The sequence below is a fragment of the Ranitomeya imitator genome, chromosome 5 (assembly GCF_032444005.1).
Source record: "Ranitomeya imitator isolate aRanImi1 chromosome 5, aRanImi1.pri, whole genome shotgun sequence".
Lineage (NCBI taxonomy): Eukaryota > Metazoa > Chordata > Amphibia > Anura > Dendrobatidae > Ranitomeya > Ranitomeya imitator.
The window spans coordinates 404939272-404960071 of NC_091286.1; the positions used below are offsets into that span (position 1 = coordinate 404939272).

Here is a 20800-nt window from a genome sequence, read left to right on the forward strand (position 1 = left end):
AAAATAAAAAATAAATTGCACAATTTTCCAAGACCCGTAGCGTGTCTATTTTTGGGGGGATCTGGGGTCGGGTGAGGGCTTATTTTTTGCGTGCCGAGCTGACGTTTTTAAAGATACCATTTTGGTGCAGATACGTTCTTTTGATCGCCCGTTACTGCATTTTAATGCAATGTCACTGCGACCAAAAAAAACATAATTCTGGCGTTTGGATTTTTTTTCTCTCGCTATGCGATCGGGTCAATTTTCTTTTTTTTAATTGATAGATCGGGCGATTCTGAACGCGACGATACCAAATATGTGTAGGTTTGATTTTTTAATGGTTTTATTTTGAATGGGGCAAAGGGGGGGTGATTTGAACTTTTTTTTTTTAATTTTTTTCTTCTTCTTTTCCCATGCTTTAATAGCCTCTATGCGGGGGCTAGAAGCTGGTATAGCCTGATCGGCTATGCAACATAGAGGCGATGCTCAGATCGCTCCTATGTAGTAGATTTACAGCATTGCTATGAGCGCCGACCACAGGGTGGCGCTCACAGCAATCTGGCATCAACAACCATAGGTGCTATTGCGGGCACATGTCAGCTGTACAAAACAGCTGACATGTCCCGGCTTTTATGCGGGCTCACCGCCGGAGCCTGCATCAAAGCAGGGGGATCTGCCATCGGACGTACTATTCCGTCCGACGGCAGAAAGGAGTTGAAAAAAAGAGTAAATAATGTTTCTATGGTGAGAATCTTATAAATGCGCCCCTGCTACGTGCTGTGTGGGAACATGGTCTGATCATACTACAACTCCTGGGACAGGGGACAATAGTTTTTTTTTTTTTTTTAACACACTTGGCATGCTTGAATAGTCTCCATAGCAGACTAGAAGCTGCCATAGCCTGATCAGCTCTGCTACATAGAGTTGATGGTCAGATCACCTCTATGTAGTAGCATTGCTTACTTACTATGAGCGCCGACCACTGGGTGACGCTCACAGCAATCCGGCACTGACAACCATAAAGATATCCAGAAAACCTTGGGTTGTCATGCTGACACTCCGGTGACCCGCAAGTCAGAGGTGCGCATATTTCCGACACAATTGCCAGAAGCTCCATTTAAAATCAGTTAGACAGCAATTAATTAGTTAATAGCCATGGGTGCATCGCGATTCCACCCTCTGCTATTGCAGGCATATATCAGCTGTTCAAAACAGCTGACATGTTCCGGGAAAGATGTGGGCTCACCGCCGGGGGCTCCATCAAAGGGAGGGATACTGACATCAGCGTATTACGCCCGACGTCGGTAAGAGGTTATAGGTTTCTTCACTCCGATACGCCTGGCAGGTCTCCACAAGGAGAAATGTTACCCCTTAGATCTCAGCTAAATCAATAACTGCAGAAAGAGACAAGCAAACAGTGGCCGCTTTGCATGGAGAAAGTGTGAGGTTGTTCTCCTACAATTCAACATTTATGACAAACCTGGTAAACTCCCTTTTACAAACTCAATTTTCCACATAAAAATCGAATTAGAAGCCTCCAGAAGATAATCACCAGCATTTTTCCATTCACTCCTACCTGATGCTACATGTCCAGCCACATGAAGCAGAGGAGAAGCAATACGGTAGGCAAATGTGGGAAGAACGGACAAGCAGGTCAGGAAACGCAGGGATAAAAACAAGAAAAGTCAAGTTAAGGTCAAGGGTGGCAGCTAAAGGCAGGCGAGAGCAGTTAGTGTATCAAACTACAAAACCCACAACAAAAAGCACACACCAGACAGCACCAAGATCCTGATAGCCAGATTGAAATACACACATAAAAAAAAAAAATTAAATAAAAAAGGGGGGGTTGAGAATAAGAACAAGACATTACTGTAGTACTTAACGCTGCTATACACATGCTGATCACCTATTTTCTACAGCTCTGGAATGCCATTTTCTACTTTGCTTAAAATGAATAATATTTTAGAGAGGAGGGTGGTCGAAAAGGGATTAAACAATATTCTGTTTAACAATTGTAGATTTGTTTGTGGTTAAATAAGAAAAAAAAAAACCCACACAGATGCAACCTAGCTTGTATCTTTTCACCTGTACACATCTGTTTCCATCCCTCCAAAAAAGCAGCAGATTTATTACCTGACTTTTAATCCCTTGCTGAGTAATGAAGGTTTTCAATGCTCCAGTTTCAGAGTTCTGTGGGTAGCCAAAATCCAGGATTTCTATTACAAAAGAAAAAAAAAAGAAAAATATCAAATGGTAAGATTCCTAGTTAACCAGTTCAGAACAAGGTCATTTACACCCTTTATTTCTGACCAGACAATTTCATGTTTTATTGTTCATGCAGTGACAGCATTTCCTACACACTGAATTCCCATTGCTTTCTCAGCATTGTGGACACAGTATTCAGGAAGGCAAACATGTTAACAAATGATGTATAACCTCTCTGTGGGGAGTCTGGCTGTGTCTGACACCAGGGCTGTAGAGTCAGTCGGTATAAAATGTACAGTCTCAGACTAAAAAAATATATATATAATAAACTGGGTTCAGTGCAGAAAGTGCTGTAAATGTTTTCATAATCTGGAAAAGTGAGATCGAAGGTCTTTCGTTCAATGCATCCTTAGGAACGGAGGCCGCCGCTTGCACCGCTGACAGCCGTGGGCTGTCAGAGGGTAAGTAAATCCCATATTTTTTATTCTTTTTTTTTTTTTTTTTACATGACTATGGATCCCAGGGCCTGAAGGAGAGTCTCCTCTCCTCCAGATCCTGGGAACCATACAGGACCGCTCCCTGCACACGCAGTACCCGGCGTGTAAGACGACCCCCGACTTTTGAGATGATTTTCAGGGGTTAAAAAGTCTTATACGCCAGAAAATACGGTAGCTAAAAAACACTGACTGAACAAAATTCACAATCGAAAGAACAATTTATATATATATATTTTTTTTTTTTATTAGCCATGAGGCTTGAAATAAAGCTATACAGGACTACTAGGAGAGTTTGGCTTCTTACCGTCAAGCAATTCATAGATCAGTACAAAGTTGTTCTTGATGTTTTCCTCACTGATCTTTCCAAAGTAAGCAGTCATGACATCACACATCTTATAAAGGAACTCAAATACCATAGCAGCATTGACATTTTGCTTGGTGACTGCAGCCAGCCAGATGTTTGAGCGCTTAACGTGAAAGAAGCTGGTACGAGCAATGTTGGTGACAGGAGATCGCACCTGCTGCCTGGCATGGATGACATTGACGCGGAAAGCGTCCACTGCATTCCTCCTGAGAAAAATCGAAATTTAAAGATTAAAACCTGAAAAGATTACAGCATTTACCCAACTCCTTGTTTAGGTGGCAAATACAAGTGACGGGGAAGAAAGCTTTACATTAAATTACACTTTTAATATCTTCTATGCCATTCAATCCTTTTGGGTCATAAGCGCTTGGCCATCAAGGACTCCGAGGACCTTTTCTTACTTTGTTCTTGATTTGTTGGTCATCGGTTATATCCCTGTCCACCCAGAACTGCAACTATTCATAGCCAAGTAGGATCTAGGAATGGTTGTGTTAGGTCATTTTGGCTCCACAAAGTCCCAATAACATTGACCTAAATTAAGGGGGACAAGTTGGTATTAGAATCTTAGCAGTGCAACCTTAGGCTTTGGGCCTGGAAATTCAGAAATCCATCTCTCTCCATAGAAGATATTAAAAGATTTTTATTTTCTCCTGGTAGATCATCAGTAATGTTATTCTTGGCAGAAGTAGCATATATAAAAAGGACACTGACATGGGGTTGAAGAGGTTCTACATATATATCACAAGTTCAGAATGTTAGTGAAAAAGGAGAAAAACCATATAAACCTGTAAAAGTAAGATGATTAGGATCTTTAAGATCTGTTAGCGGTATTGTAGGCGTACATCAAAAGACAAGAACGCTATTAAGTTGTATTAATCATTACGATCACAGCAATCTCAATAGTTTCCCTACCAGAGACCAAAATAACAGATCAATTCAACATACGAGTTATTAATCAATATGTCGGTGCACTAGCCCAAACAATGACAAAATATATATCCATTTTTTAGAAATGGCATTAAGGGCCAATACATAGGTCTCTAGCAGAGGTAGAATAAGTCTATAGTACAAAAAAAACCAAAACCCTGGCACCTCAAAATATAAGCAGCTATTAAAACATACTGGTTACGACAGATCTGGTACAAGCACAGAGACAAAACAGCCGGCACTACAGGGAAAGTCGCAGCAGTAAGATCTTACCTATTGCTACAGCAGCCAATGAAGTGATGAGATGGAAAGAGATGGCACCAGCAAGGAAAAGGACAGTGACAGCAATGAAAGAAAGGGTTAGAAATAAAATACTAAAAGAACATAGCACACTCTAGAAAAGACCCAGGAGGAGAGCACACTGAATACTGCAGAAATGTCCAGACTGCAAAGTACAGCAGCTTAGAGCAATGCTCTGCTCACATGCATTCTGCTCTGCACAGCAGAGAAGGTGGAGCGCAGCCATGCCTCATGCCCCTCCTCTGCTTACGGCTCAAATACAAGCAAGAAAGAACAAAAAAACAAAAAAAAACAAATGGCACACAGACTGGCTGGCAATACCTGCATACCTTATTAAAGTGGATTATGAATTGGTTCATCTGGAATTCCCTGCACATCTGCTGCCTAGGAAGCTGATATGCAGGTTACTAAACTAGCACTGCAGATCCTTCATTCTCAGTAGTGGCGGGGGTCCCAGAGGTTAGACCCTGACTGTTACAAAATGATGATGGCATATACTAGAGAGATGTCATCACTTTACAGGATATAAAAAAGGCACTTCCAAGTACACTTTGCTCCTCTAACATACAGGACATCCTAAATGACTGCTTGGCAGCTGAAAGTTGGATAGCCACTGAGCAGCAGTCTCAGTCTGACATACTAAAAAAAAAAAATTAAATAAATAAAAAAAATTTATCTGAACACTACCGAGAATTTCTACCATTTGAAAAGAAATAACTGTCCGCCATGCAGGGTAGGAGGAAACCGTTATCATGCATGACCTGCTGTTAAAAAAACAAAAAACAAAACAAAACACACCCGTGTGTGAGGCAGCGAACGGTAATATTTAAAATAATCTTTATGACAGTATTTTGCTTATTCAACATTTATGTAGGAAACGTTGTTTTTATCCATATATTACTAAGTCTTTAAGCAACTGTATGCAGCAGTTAGACAGGATAGAAAGTGCGGGAGAAGAAAAGAGCAACATGCCAAACATCAAACATGCAATGTAAAAAGGAGAATGCTCATGAGCGAGGGGATGCAGAAGAGGTCACTACAAGTGACAGAAGAGACGCTACAACTTGCTGTAACAGTCAGTACAGACCGATCTGCTGAAGAACAAGTCCCTTAGAAGATCGGGACATAGCACTGGAATGATAAGATTTAACACACTTAAAATTTGGTTGTGAAAAATCTTAGAAGAAAGGTCTTCTAAAAGGAACATTATTAAAAGGGAAGAGAAAACACTAGCTAAACATAGTTAGCCCAGTTCAGCAGCTCCCATAGCGTTGCAGTCAAAATACAGCAAGAACTGTAAAACTATAAGTTATTAAACTGAAAACCAAGGCAAACGTAAGGGTCACTTAGAAAAAAAAACGGTCAGAATAAGAATAATTCTGGAAGATCAAGGATCCTCGTTAGGCTAAGAGCAGATCAGTGTATTCACATTCAACCTCATGTAACCTGCGATGCAAGACAACCAAAAGGGCGGTTTGTATTTTTAAGGCTAGGTCCAAACTACATATGAAAAACAGGGACTTGCCTGACAAATTCCAGGGGGGGTGGGGGGGGGGTGTTACAATTTTGTAAAATATTTCCTCAATATCCACAAAAGTCCTGCATGTGTATTATGGCTCTGTATACCAATTTGGAAATCCTTACCACTGAAGACATCCCACCTTTCACTAGTATACACCTCAGTCTTAGACCAGATAGTTGAAATGACAATGTCCCGCCTTTAGTATGCTCCAATTAGAATGAGAAGTTGCACAACATCATCTATAGTTTTTCTTAAGAAACAATAGGTACCATCAGTAGACAAGATAACACCAGAATACCGTCACACTATACGATTTACCTACGATCACGACCAGCGATATGACCTGGCCGTGATCGTAGGTAAATCGTAGTGTGGTCGCTGGGGAGCTGTCACACAGACAGCTCTCCAGCGACCAACGATGCCGAGGTCCCTGGGTAACCAGGGTAAACATCGGGTAACTAAGCGCAGGACCGCGCTTAGTTACCCGATGTTTACCCTGGTTACAAGCGTTAAACTAAAAAAAAAACAAACAGCACATACTTACATTCTGGTGTCCGTCAGGTCCCTTGCAGTCTGCTTCCCGCACTCAGTGACTGCCGGCCGTAAAGTGAAAGTGAAAGCACAGCCGCTGTGCTCTGCTTTCACTTTACGGCCGGCAGTCACAGTGCGGGAAGCAGAGACGGCAAGGGACCTGACGGACACCAGAATGTAAGTATGTGCTGTTTGGTTTTTTTTAGTTTAACGCTTGTAACCAGGGTAAACATCGGGTAACTAAGCGCGGTCCTGCGCTTAGTTACCCGATGTTTACCCTGGTTACAAGCGAACGCATCGCTGGATCGCATCGCTAGATCGGTGTCACACACACCGATCTAGCGATGACAGCGGGAGATCCAGCGATGAAAGAAAGTTCCATACGATCTGCTACGACGTACGATTCTCAGCAGGATCCCTGATCGCTGCTGCGTGTCAGACACAGCGATATCGTAACGATATCGCTGGAACGTCACGAATCGTACCGTCGTAGCGATCGAAATGTTATAGTGTGACGGTACCCTAATGCTACACAGGATGTACGATACCCCACCTCATACAAACAGAACAGCAGGTATAAACGACCTTGGATGAAATTCCTCTTTATTAAAAGCGAGTTACTGAAACCACTATTGTGTGTGCACTGTTGACAAACAAGCATTTGAAGGCAGCCTCTGACCATTTTAGGAGAGCCAAGCTCATATTTGACTACTATGTAATGCTGCAGGGGATAGGAGATGCCAGAATGGCTAAAAACTGAAGTGTTCATGGTGATCAGCACTAGCTTCACATTAGAAGGTGCTCGTTTTAGACGGAAAAAAAAAAAGGTAGGGAGTGAAAATAACTGCAGAATAAGCACATACAAGATAAAAATGAATGCAGCTTACCCAATGTCATCTCTGTACACCCGGGAGATGAGGACCTCTCCCTTGTGATTATAAATGAACAGTCCTCCGATCATGATGGATTTCTTTCAGTTTCCTATTCCCATGATTACAACAGACCTGTGAAAAATAGAGATAAAAAGGAGGTTGGAATTAGGTAAAGCTATGATTAGACGGTTGGCCAACATAACTTAGAAACAGGACCATAAACACAATACAAAAGAAATATATGAGAAGCAGAGGTATAATCCTGCACATCCAAAAACAGAAGATTGACCATTCCCTTTTTCTTCCGCTCATTAACCAATTGTCCTACAGATATACAGATATCTACATTTCCAGTGACAAATGATTACATGAATGACAACGAGACGCCTCTGAGACGGCCATTTCTCACAGACTGACAGCTCTTTAGGCCTGTTTTCAGTCTAGAGCACCAGTAGAAGCCCAGAACGAGGGGGAGGAAAAGATGAGCTGGCACAGGAGATGCTTCATACACACACTCTGGTGACTTGTCTCTTCCCAGATCTGTAACAATGAATAGTCAGCACTGCCTGCAAAAATCTAGAGGAAGGAAGAGGCAGAGACCCTCATATGAAACTCAAGGGAAATCGTTGATTTCAGAGGAAACTATTCTATGCAAACTGCACAGGAATTGGAACTGCTGAGCTCACAAAATGCTGCACACCAAGAAACACAGAAATGATAGATCATACTACACAGATTGTGTGTGCAGGGGGGCTTACAGCAGTGATGTAGGCAGAATTAAAAAAAATATATGTGTGTGTGTGTGTGTGTGTGTGTGTGTGTGTGTGTGTGTGTGTGTGTGTGTGTGTGTGTGTGTGGGTGGTATTGGAACAAAAAAAAAAAAAAAATATATAAAAAAGTTAAATCCTTCCAGATGAAAATGACTAGAAACTCTGGAATGCTGGACACGGGTGGTGGTGATGGGGGGGATGGGCAGATGTGATATTAGCCAAGTTCACAACAGCACAAATTAGATCTACGCATCTGGAGCAGTGGTTTGTTAATAAAAATTATCTTTTTCCAATACGCAGGGGCTGCATGAGTCACATACCACAGTAAACCCACACAGCAGCATATGAAGGAGGTATAAGCCCAAGGGGAAAAAATGCATAACCAAAAGCAGAATACTAGTATATTAACAGAAAGACTAAGGTTTGTCTGCCATTTCCATCTGTTCTCTGAGATACAAGTCCAGAATCTGCAAGCCATGATAAGTGACAAAAATAAGATGACAGGAAAGAAAATTCACATCCAATTCCCAGAAATCTTATAGTCATGAAAATGTATAGGCCACGCAGAGCCATAAGACTTTCTAGAAAAAGTATGCCCACAATTCGTCCACAGACACCCGTGGCTCATCCGCAGAGACAGACATGCAGTGCGTCGCCGTAAGAGAAAATTCACCCATAGAATGTACTGGACACGATGAATCCGCACACTTCAGTGAACACAGAGGAATCACCTGTGATCAATAGACGGCAGTGCTTTGGATGCAGCGCACATGCACTGCGTACAAAGCGCTGACAGTTCCGGATCGTTGGCACATACTCTTAGTGTCAGAATTCATAATTCAACCAATTAAAAGGTGCCCTTCTCTTGTTTTAAAAGGGTAATCCCATCTAGGCCTTTCACAAAACAAAAATAGTAAAGAATGGTGGTTAAATAGAGTTGTCCGGTCTTAAAACTACAAGTCTACAGTCACTATGTGACTGCGGACTTGTGAATCCTCACATCATGCACTCTGCTACTAGTCCATATTCTGACTAGGCTGTTTATGGCCTCTCTCAATACACTTGCATTGAGCAAGGTTGAGTCCATCTAGTCTGATTGTGGCCAGAGTATGCATATTGCATGGTTGTGGTCACATGGCCACTGTTCCCAATGCTGACACCAGAAAATCCTCTCAGCAGGCCGTGAGCGCAATGCGAGTATTCACAAGTCTGTAATCAGTGACTGCAGACTTATTTTAGACCAGACAACACCTTTAAGAAAACAGCAAACTGGCAGTTTCCACAAGTCAGGAGATATGAATATTTCTATAGAGTCGTGCTCCAACACAGTGCACCTGTGCTTGGGTATGTTCATGACTGCCTTTGCAGGCCAGGGACCCAGAAGTAGTTATTCCCATACCAGCCATGAAATGCAGAAGGTCGATCAATATGGGTCCTTGCCCCTCAGAACTGATCTTAGGGATTGTGACTGATCAGACACCCTTGCATGTGGATCTTGCAAGGAACTGGGTGCAAAGATATTTAGAAGCAATGACGAGACCAGAATCCACACAGCTGCCTCCTCAGTGGTGATCATACACCCATTAAGACATTATGTGAATTGCTATATTCTCATGCTGCAGAAAGTATTGCAAATCTGTTCCTTTCAGCAAAACTGACTCATGAATTTGCACTGAAGGGATTTATCTCAATCACTTTAATACAACTATTCTTTAGCCATCAGATGTTCCTCTAGCATTCGGCATCTCTAATCGCCGATTAGCTGCTATAACAATAGCCATTAATATAAAGAGCCAACAATGTAGTTTACAGTATGGACAGACAAGGTTGTACATAGCTCCGTTCTGGTACAAAGATGGGGCTCTTACCCCCCTTCATGTTGCTGTATTTATGAAAAACCCTTCAAGAATTATTCCCTTGAGGGTATGTGCAGACGTAGAATGGTCCACTGCGGATTTTTCTGGAGCGGATTTGATAAATCCACAGGGCAAAAACACTGCGTTTTTCTTGCGGATTTACCATGGTTTTTGTGCAGATTCCACTGCGGTTTTACACCTGCGGTTTTCTATTATGGAGCAGCTGTAAAACCGCTGCGGATTCCGCACAAAGAATTGACATGCTGCGGAATGTAAACCGCTGCGTTTCAGCGCTTTTTTTTCCCGCAGCATTGGCACAGCGTTTTCGGTTTCCCATAGGTTTACATTGTACTGTAAACTCATGGAAAACTGCTGTGGAACTGCAGCAAAATCCACATTGTGTGCACAGAGCCTGATATACACCATGCTAGTGACGAACACTGCTTTTTTTATTTTTTTATTAGTTTACCCCTTCATTCTATACAATTTTTCAGTACTAGTACAATTTTACTTCTAGATACACGACTAAGGCCGGGTTCACATTTGTGTTCAGGAGGGCTGCAGATGGCTGCATACTTCCCTTCGTCCTCCCTGAAGCCCCGCCTACTTCTGTATGCTTCCTGCATTTCCCTGCGTACCTATCTAACATTGGGTATGCAAGGACATGCGTTGTATGTTGCGTTTCCGTGCGGTTGCCGCACACGTCAAATCGCCACTTGCGCATACAACGCATGTCCCTGCGCACCCAATGTTAACCCCTTCATGACCCAGCCTATTTTGACCTTAATGACCTGGCCATTTTTTGCAATTCTGATCAGTGTCCCTTTATGAGGTAATAACTCGGGAACGCTTCAATGGATCCTAGCGGTTATGAGATTGTTTTTTTTTTTTTAGACATATTGGGCTTCATGTTAGTGGTAAATTTAGGGCGATTTTTTTCTCACAAATAAACGCAAAAATTAAGGAAATTTGATGAAAATTTCACAATTTTCAAATTTTGAATTTTTATTCTGTTAAACCAGAGAGAGTTATGTGACCCAAAAATAGTTAACAAAACATTTCCCTCATGTCTACTTTACATCAGCACAATTTTGGAAACAGTTTTTTTTTTTTTTGCTAGGAAGGTATAAGGGTTAAAATTTGACCAGCGATTTCTCATTTTTACAACAATTTACAAAACCATTTTTTTTAGGGACCGCCTCACATTTGAAGTCAGTTTGAGGGGTCTATATGGCTGAAAATACCAAAAAAAAATGACACCATTCTAAAAACTGCACCCCTCAAGGTGCTCAAAACCACATTCAAGAACTTTATTAACCCTTCAGATGCTTCACAGCAGCAGAAGCAACATGGAAAGAAAAAATGAACATTTAACTTTTTAGTCACAAAAATGATCTTTTAGTAACAATTTTTTTTTATTTTTCCCAAGGGTAAAAAGAGAAACTGGACACCAAAAGTTATTGTACAATTTGTCCTGAGTACACCGATACCCCATATGTGGGTGGGAATCACTGTTTGGGCGCACGACAGGGCTCGGTAGGAAAGGAGCGCCATTTGACTTTTTGAATGAAAAATTGGCTCCAATCTTTGGTGGACACCATGTAGCATTTGGAGAGCCCCTGTGTGCCTAAAGATTGGAGCTCCCCCACAAGTGACCCCATTTTGGAAACTAGACCCCCCCAAGGAGCTTATCTAGATGCATATTGAGCACTTTGAACCCCCAGGTGCTTCACAAATTGATCCGTAAAAATTTAAAAAGTATTTTTTTCACAAAAAAGTTTAGCCTCTAGCTTTTCATTTTCACATGGGCAACAGTATAAAATGGATCCTAACATTTGTTGGGCAATTTGTCCTGAGTACACCGATACCTCACATGTGGGGGTAAACCACTGTTTGGGCACACGGCCGGGCTCGGAAGGGAAGGAGCGCCATTTGACTTTTTGAATTAAAAATTTGCTCCAATTGTTAACGGACACCATGTTGCATTTGGAGAGCCCCATGTGTGCCTAAACATTGGAGCTCCCCATAAGTGACCCCATTTTGGAAACTAGACCTCCCAGGGAACTAATCTGTGTGTGTGGTGAGCACTTTCAACCCCCAAGTGCTTCACAGAAGTTTATAATGCAGAGCCGTGAAAAAAAATAATTTTTCTTTCATCAAAAATTATTTTTTAGCCCACAATTTTTTTTATTTTCACAAGGGTAACAGGAGAAATTGCACCCCAAAGGTTGTTGTACAGTTTGTCCTGAGTATGCTGGTACCCCATATGTGGGGGTAAACCACTGTTTGGGCACACGTCGGGGCTTGGAAGGGAGGGAGCACCATTTGACTTTTTGAATGCAAGATTGGCTGGAATCAATGGTGGCGCCATATTGTGTTTGGAGACCCCGATGTGCCTAAACAGTGGAAACCCCTCAATTCTAACTCCAACACTAACCCCAACACACCCCTATTCCAACCCTAACCCTTTTTCCACACCGATATTGAAAAATCCGCCGGAAAAAAAACGCACTGCGTTATACCTGCGGATTTACAGTGTTTTTGTGCGGATTTCACCTTCGGATTCCTATACAGGAACAGGTGTAAAACGCTGCGGAATACACAAAAAGAATTGACATGCTGCGGAAAATACCAAGCGGTATTTTCCGCAGCATATGCACAGTGGATTTGGTTTTCCATAGGTTTACATACATAGTACTGTAAACATGATGGAAAACTGCATCAGCAGCCAAATCCGCACCGTGTGCACATAGCTTAATTCTAACCCTAATTGCAACCCCCAACCCTAAGTGCAAAGACCAACCCTAAGTGCAGAGACCAACCCTAATGGAAAAATAAATATTCCTTTATGTTATGTTCCCTACCCATGGGGGCAGGTCATTCCATATCAAGTGATCCAAATATGAATATTTTTTTTACCTGACGTGTATAGTTTTTTTTATTTTTATGAAGTACAACTTTAGTTAACCCCTTTCTGACATGGGACGTACTATCCCGTCGAGGTGGGGTGGGTCCCTATGACCACGGACGGGATAGTACGTACAGCGCGATCGGCGGCGCTCACGGGGGGGAGCGCGGCCGGGTGTCAGCTGTTTATCGCAGCTGACATCCGGCACGATGTGCCAGGAGCGGTCACGGACCGCCCCCGGCACATTAACCCCTGGCACACCGCGATCAAAGATGATCGCGATGTGCCGGCGGTGCAGGGAAGCATCGCGCAGGGAGGGGGCTCTCTGCGGGCTTCCCTGAGCCCCCCGCAGAAATGCGATGTGATCGCGTTGCTGCGAGGGTCTTACCTCCCTCCCTGCTCCAGCCCCGGATCCAAGATGGCCGCGGATCCGGGTCCTACAGGGAGGGAGGTGGCTTCACAGAACCTGCTCAGAGCAGGCACTGTGAAGCCTGCAGTGCTGCATGTCAGATCGGTGATCTGACAGAGTGCTGTGCAAACTGTCAGATCACCGATCTGTGATGTCCCCCCTAGGACAAAGTAAAAAAATTTTTTTTCCAAATGTGTAAAAAAAAATATTCCTAAATAATGAAAAAAATATATATATATATTATTCCCATAAATACATTTCTTTATCTAAATAAATAAAAAAAACAATAAAAGTACATATATTTAGTATTACCGCGTCCGTAACGGCCCGACCTATAAAACTGGCCCACTAGTTAACCCCTTCAGTAAACACCGTAAGAAAAAAAAAAACGAGGCAAAAAACAACGCTTTATTATCATACCGCCGAACAAAAAGTGGAATAACACGCGATCAAAAAGACACATATAAATAACCATGGTACCGCTGAAAGCGTCATCTTGTCCCGCAATAAACGAGCCGCCATACAGCATCATCAGCAAAAAAATAAAAAAGTTATAGTCCTGAGAATAAAGCGATGCAAAAATAATTATTTTTTCTATAAAATAGTTTTTATCGTATAAAAGCGCCAAAACAAAAAAAATATAAATGAGGTGTCGCTGTAATCGTACTGACCCGAAGAATAAAACTGCTTCATCAATTTTACCAAACGCGGAACGGTATAAACGCCTCCCCCAAAAGAAATTCATGAATAGCTGGTTTTTGGTCATTCTGCCTCACAAAAATCGGAATAAAAAGCGATCAAAAAATGTCACGTGCCCGAAAATGTTACCAATAAAAAAGTCAACTTGTCCCGCAAAAAACAAGACCTCACATGACTCTGTGGACCAAAATATGGAAAAATTATAGCTCTCAAAATGTGGTAATGCAAAAAATATTTTTTGCAATAAAATAGGGATTTTTGTGTACTCACAGTAAAATCCTTTTCTCCGAGCCATTCATTGGGGGACACAGACCGTGGGTGTATGCTGCTGCCAATAGGAGGCTGACACTGTGATACAAAAAAAAAAAAGTTAGCTCCTCCCCTGCAGTATATACCCTCCTGCTGGCTCTCAGCTAACCAGTTCGGTGCAAAAGCAGTAGGAGATCAACTAACAATATGAGCGTATAGCATGTCATTCTAAAAAACAAGCATAAGCTAATAACAGGGTGGGAGCTGTGTCCCCCAATGAATGGCTCGGAGAAAAGGATTTACGGTGAGTACACAAAAATCCCTATTTCTCCTTCGCCTCATTGGGGGACAGATCGTGGGACGTCCCAAAGCAGTCCCTGGGTGGGGACAACAATAGATCAGGCCCTGTGTAACCGCTACTTACAAGTGCGCCACCATGGCCTGCAGAGTCCGCCTGCCCAGACTCATATCTGTGGAAGTGTGGGAATTATAGTGCTTCAAGAATGCATGCGGACTGGACGAATCCGCAAGCTTGCAGGCGTGCCTTGCTGACGCCTGGTGCCTATGACCCTTGATAGACAGGGAGATAAGCTGACATCTAGCACGGAAGGACTCCTGGATGGTGAAAAGAATTAACCATGTTATCATGGTCGATGAAACTGCTAAACCCTTCCTGAAAATGTCAGGAAGCCTTCCTCTACCGTCAGGAAGCCCAAATAAAATGTCCAACCTTCAGAAGGACGCTGTCCTCAAGACGTACCTACTCAGAGCACTCATTTCGTCCAGAATATGGGGGATCTTATTCCATTTTGTGGACTGGAGCCAAAAGAGATGAGGGAAGAACTATGCCCTCATAACAGTGGTAATACAGTACCACCTTGGTAACAAGGGATGGAGATGGCTTGAGGACAACCTTGCCTCGAAGGTAATAAGGGAAAAAAGTCTGAAAGAGCAGAGAAGCTAGCTCCAAAGACTCGTCAGAGTGAGAATATCGCAGAGGAGAACGGGACGACTTTCCCTGATAGTAAAGTCTGCCCGGATGAAAAAGGAGCCTACTGTAAGGCTCCTAGGAATAATAAGGTCCCAATGATCTAACGGTATGCGATAGGAAAGAACTACGTGTGAAAACTCCCTGTGAGAAAGTCCCTACTTGCAGTTGTGCTGCGATAAGGCGAGAAGATACTAGCTCCGCAAACAAAAAACGGACGTGGTCAGTGCGGATCTCTGAGGATCACTGGGGCCCCTTTCTGCTTCCGAAAGGCTTTCAGAAGCAGTGGAAGGGGAGACATGGAAACTGGTACCACGGCAGAACCAGAGCATGGAGAGCGATGGCTCTAGGATCTCGAGGCCGAACCACGAACTCGAGTACATTGGCCTTCAGTCTGGATGTCATCCCACCTACAACTGGAGAACTCCAGTAAGGACAGATCTGATGGAAGACTTCGGGGTGAAGTTCCCACTGACTTGAGGCGGAACCCTGACGGCTGAATTTGTTTGCTGTTCAGAGTTCTACTTCTGGGATATATACTGCCGAGATCACCGAATAATAGACTTCGGCCCATCAGAGAAAGTGAGGTACCTCGGTCATGGCGCCTGATCGTGGGTACCTGCTAGATGACTGACGTAAGGCACCGCCGTGGCATTATCCAATTGAATTCGGATAGGGAGACCCGCCAGAAGGCAGTGGACCTGATGTAAGACTACCGTTCGGATCTCCAGAACAATGATGGGGAGAAGAAGACTGGCATTGGTAGTTACTAATAACCATTGATCCGGGAGAAAGGCCCTGGATAAAGAAGGAGCTCAGAGACTATTGTCTGAAAGTCTATTTGACTTGCTGAAAACGAGTGGAGCGAAGGAAACCGCTTCCATTGTCGTCACCATTTTTCCTCAGAACTCTTAGCAAATCGAATGAAATGAGGGGGTGAGTAATCAAGTCCTCAGAACTCTCCTTGCGTGAGCTCCCTGTTGAAGGGCCATGACCTTGTCTCGAGGAAGAATTACCATCCTTCTAGAAGTGTGCAGGATCATCCTCAAAAAGGATATCTGCTGGGCTGGAAATGAGGAGAACTTGTCTAAGTGTAGCTGCCAGCCCAGGAGAGAAGGTATCGCAAGAGATCTAGACGACTCAGCGTAGTCCTGGAAGGGCGGCTAGACAGACCAAACAGGGCAGGACGAGCACGCCTCTAGAGTGCAAGAGAAACATGACATCTGCCATGACCCGAGCGAACACTCTGGGTGCGGAAGCAAGGCCGAAGGACAAGGTTGTGACTTGAAAATGCTGTTGACGAATGGAAAGGCGAAGGAATTTTTGCAGAGGGCAAGCAACCCGAATGTCGATGGATGCCGGAAACTGCACCTTTTTCTGTTGAAGTAATGGCTGAGCGGAGGAACTCCATCCAAAGAAGGAGGACCATGTCAAAGGTTGTTAGAAGTTTGAGGTCCAGGGTCGATCTTACTTTTCGTTCCCCTGTTTGGAACCAAGATCCCTTAGATCTAGACTGTGCTGGACAATCCTTATACAATCCTTTGTCAGTCTCCCGTTCAAAGGATTTGATTGGCCAGTTGTTGCTGGTGTGAATCAAGGTAGTTAAGGTCTCCAGCCAGGAGACCATTGCTCTAGCAATCCATGCGGCCGCTAGGGAGGATAGAGCGCTGGACTCGAAGCCGCAAGACGGAACGAACCAGATTTGCTATCTGACAGTCCGTGGTATTTTTAATTGATGACCCATCAGGTAGGGATACTGGTAGGAATACCACAGGAAATTCTACCCGGTTAATCTGCCCCATGGCAGAATGTGCGGCTGCAACCAGCAGGTCATAGTCTCTTGCCATCTCCTCTTTTCACGGTGCAGAGATAAAAATTAGGAACCCTCAATCCATCAACCTCCTAACAGGGAAGTGGAGAGGAATTGTCCGCCTTCTTGCATCATCCACTATATAGTGGTGATGCAGAGGGGGGAGCTCGTACGCCAAAAAGGGTGCCTCTATATGTCCACAGAGTACAGGTCTCCAGGTGGACAGGACAGGTTGTCTGGCGTTAGGCCTGGATGCAGAAGAGGAAACATGGAGACGACACTCCGTGTGCTCGTCTGTTGATGGTGTGGGGAGATCGGTGCCCTTTAAAGGACCCGTCGCCCTTAAAAAACAGGCCAGGCATGGCATCCCACGTAGAGGCTTCTGTCCAGTGAATCGCTTATCCGAATTGAATGGCAAATGCTCTCGAGGGAGTTTAGTCTCTGAAGCTCTGGCAAGCTCAGGCAATATCCAATCCATATTCAGAGCCTTGTTGTCATCAAATCATTGGTGAGGGAACAGGAAACGAAAAACGTCCGTTTTCTAGATGCCTGTATGTTTCTAGACGCCTGCACGTTTCTAGAATACTTGCGGCCCCTGCTAGCCGACGGCTCCCATGTAGGATAGGGACCATGTATATTGGTCCTGCGAGCACTCCAAACACAGAAGGTACACAGGGATTCAATCTCTTGGTCAGAGAACCATGGATTGGTCAGTGAAGAAGTCCACTAAGGGGAACTAGAGGATAAAGCTGGGGTCGGCGGCGGAGGGCTCCTCGGACTGATCAAGCGCCTTTAAGACCAGGGAATACTGGTCATGCGCCTTTAAAGACCAGAGAATACTGGTCATGCACCTTTAAGACCAGAGAATACTGGTCATGCACCTTTAAGACCAGAGAATACTGGTCATGCACCTTTAAGACCAGGGAATACTGGTCATGAGCTTAAGACCAGGTACTTCCTTACCCGGGTACTGATGTAGAGTCGATGTGCCCCTTTAATGCAAATAAATACTGTCACCCCAGTGTGAGCTGGCCGGGTGGACCAAGATGGCCACCGGGAGCTGCAGAGTTGATAAAATCTCGCAGAGAGCGAGAAGCGCCAATTTGGGGGGTGGAGCCACAGACACGATGTTGAATAGGACCAAGCCGGGGCCTAAATTTCTGTAGCCGGCGGGCGACACCAGCGGGGCGTTCCAGGCAAGACTTCCAGGATGCGGCCTACAAATCGGCCGAAGCCGGGGACTAAATTTTTGCAGCCATCCAGAGCGTTACCTCAGAGAGGTGGGCCACAGGGAAGTGGCTGAGGCTGCCTGTCAGCATTTGGATATCCCTCTGAAGATGGATCCACTCACCATTGGTGCGCGTCCCGGCATGGAGCCGCCGCGGATGTGGGTTTCAGCGCTGTTCTGTGCAGCGTGGACGGTGCAGGGATAAGCCTCAATCCATCATCCCTTTGTTAGGGAGGTGGAGAGGAACCGTCCGCCTCCTTGTGCCATCCGCTTTCACAGTGGTGGGACAGTGGGGGCTGCTCGGACGCCATAGAGAGGGGCCTCTGTACAGCCACGGAGTTCAGTCCGGGTGGACAGGGCCAGTTGTCCAGCATTAGGCCTGGCTCCAGGAGAGGATACATGGAGGCGACACTCCATGTGGTCGCCTGTTGCTGGTGTGGGGAGATCGGGACCATGAAAGGAACCGTCGCCCCTGAAGTGAGCTCAGGCATGGCTTCCCACGTCGCAGGAGGGGGTACGGGGAGGTATACTCGCCTGTTGATGGTTCGGGGGAGATCGGAACCTTGAAAGGAACCGCCGCCCCCATCACTCCGTTAATTAAAAAATAATTTACAGAAAAGTAAACAATAAAATAAAAACGTTGGGGTCTGAAACAGACCCATGTGCCTCCTACAGACACTAAGCAAGAACTGGTTAGCTGAGAGCCAGCAGGAGGGTGTATACTGCAGGGGAGGAGATCACTTTTTTTGTATCACTTCGTGTCAGCCTCCTATTGGCAGCAGCATACACCCACGGTCTGTGTCCCCCAATGAGGCGAAGGAGAAAAGCGTCTTTCAGTGTGTGACGGCTGCCAATCATAAAAATCCGCTAAAAAACCCACTATAAAAGTAAATCAAACCCCCCTTCATCACCCCCTTAGTTATGGAAAAATTAAAAAAATGTATTTATTTCCATTTTCCCATTAGGCCTAGGGTTAGGGCTAAAGTTAGTGTTAGGGTTTAGATTACATTTACAGTTGGGAATAGGGTTGGGATTAGGGTTAGGGGTGTGTCAGGGTTAGAGGTGTGGTTAGGGTTACCGTTGGAATTAGGGTTAGGGGTGTGTTTGGATTAGGGTTTCAGTTATAATTGAGGGGTTTCCACTGTTTAGGCACATCAGGGGCTCTCCAAACGCGACATGGCATCCGATCTCAATTCCAGCCAATTCTGCGTTGAAAAAGTAAAACAGTGCTCCTTCCCTTCCGAGCTCTCCCGTGTGCCCAAACAGGGGTTTACCCCAACATATGGGGTATCAGCGTACTCAGGACAAATAGGACAACAACTGTTGGGGTCCAATTTCTCCTGTCACCCTTGGGAAAATACAAAACTGGGGGCTAAAAAATAATTGTGGAAAAAAAAATAATATTTTTTTATTTTTACGGCTCTGCGTTATAAACTGTAGTGAAACACTAGGGGGTTTAAAGTTCTCACAACACATCTAGATAAGTTCCCTGGGGGGTCTAGTTTCCAATATGGGGTCACTTGTGGGGGGTTTCTACTGTTTAGGTACATTAGGGGTTCTGCAAACGCAATGTGACGCCTGCACACCATTCCATCTAAGTCTGCATTCCAAATGGAGCTCCTTCCCTTCCGAGCCCTCCGATGCGCCCAAACAGTGGTTCCCCCCACATATGGGGTATCAGCGCACTGAGGACAAATTGGACAACAAATTTTGGGGTCCAATTTCTCCTGTTACCCTCGGGAAAATACAAAACTGGGGGCTAAAAAATAATTTTTGTGGGAAAAAATTTTTGTTTTATTTTTACGGCTCTCCATTATAAACTTCTGTGAAGCCCTTGGTGGGTCAAAGCGCTCACCACACCTAGATAAGTTCCTTAGGGGGTCTACTTTCCAAAATGGTATGGGGTATCAGCGCACTCAGGACAAATTGGACAACAAATTTTGGGGTGCAATTTCTTCTCTTACTCTTGGAAAAATAAAAAATTAGGGGCGAAAAGAATTTTTTTGAAAATATGATTTTTTATTTTTACGGTTCTGCATTATAAACTTCTGTGAAGCACTTGGTGGGTCAAAGTGCTCACCACACCTCTAGATAAGTTCCTTAAGGGGTCTACTTTCCAAAATGGTGTCACTTGTGGGGGGTTTCAATGTTTAGGCACATCAGGGGCTCTCCAAACGAAACATGGCGTCCCATCTCAATTCCTGTCAATTTTGCATTGAAAAGTCAAATGGCGCTCCTTCGCTTCCGAGCTGTGCCATGCGCCCAAACAGTGGTTTACCCCCACATGTGGGGTATTGGCGTACTCAGGACAAATTGTACAACAATGTTTGGGGTCCATTTTCTCCTGTTACCCTTGGTAAAATAAAACAAATTGGAGCTGAATTAATTTTTTTGTGAAAAAAAAGTTAAATGTTCATTTTTATTTAAACATTCAAAAAATTCCTGTGAAGCACCAGAAGGGTTAATAAACTTCTTGAATATGGTTTTGAGCACCTTGAGGGGTGTAGTTTTTAGAATGGTGTCACACTTGGGTATTTTCTATCATATAGACCCCTCAAAATGACTTCAAATGAGATGTGGTCCCTAAAAAAAAAAAACGGTGTTGTAGAAATGAGAAATTGCTGGTCAACTTTTCACCCTTATAACTCCCTAACAAAAAAAAATTTTGGTTCCAAAATTGTTCTGA

At 44.1% G+C, this 20800-nt stretch overlaps 1 protein-coding gene across 3 annotated transcripts in view; it reads right to left on the reverse strand.

Moving 5' to 3' along the window:
- The window catches only part of AP2M1 (adaptor related protein complex 2 subunit mu 1), a 45498-nt gene that overhangs the window by 13582 nt on the left and 11116 nt on the right, over nt 1-20800 (reverse strand). The window contains exons 1-4 of one of the 3 annotated variants that reach the window (XM_069726977.1): nt 7711-8057; nt 7213-7329; nt 2986-3251; nt 2113-2195 (exon numbers count right to left, since the gene is read on the reverse strand). In XM_069726977.1, coding sequence (XP_069583078.1) covers nt 2113-2195; nt 2986-3251; nt 7213-7286 — 423 coding nt within the window. In that variant the 5' untranslated portion in view covers nt 7287-7329; nt 7711-8057. Of the gene's footprint in view, nt 1-2112; nt 2196-2985; nt 3252-7212; nt 7330-7565; nt 8058-20800 lie in introns of those variants that run through there. The other 2 variants (XM_069726976.1, XM_069726975.1) reach the window with 2 other exon arrangements.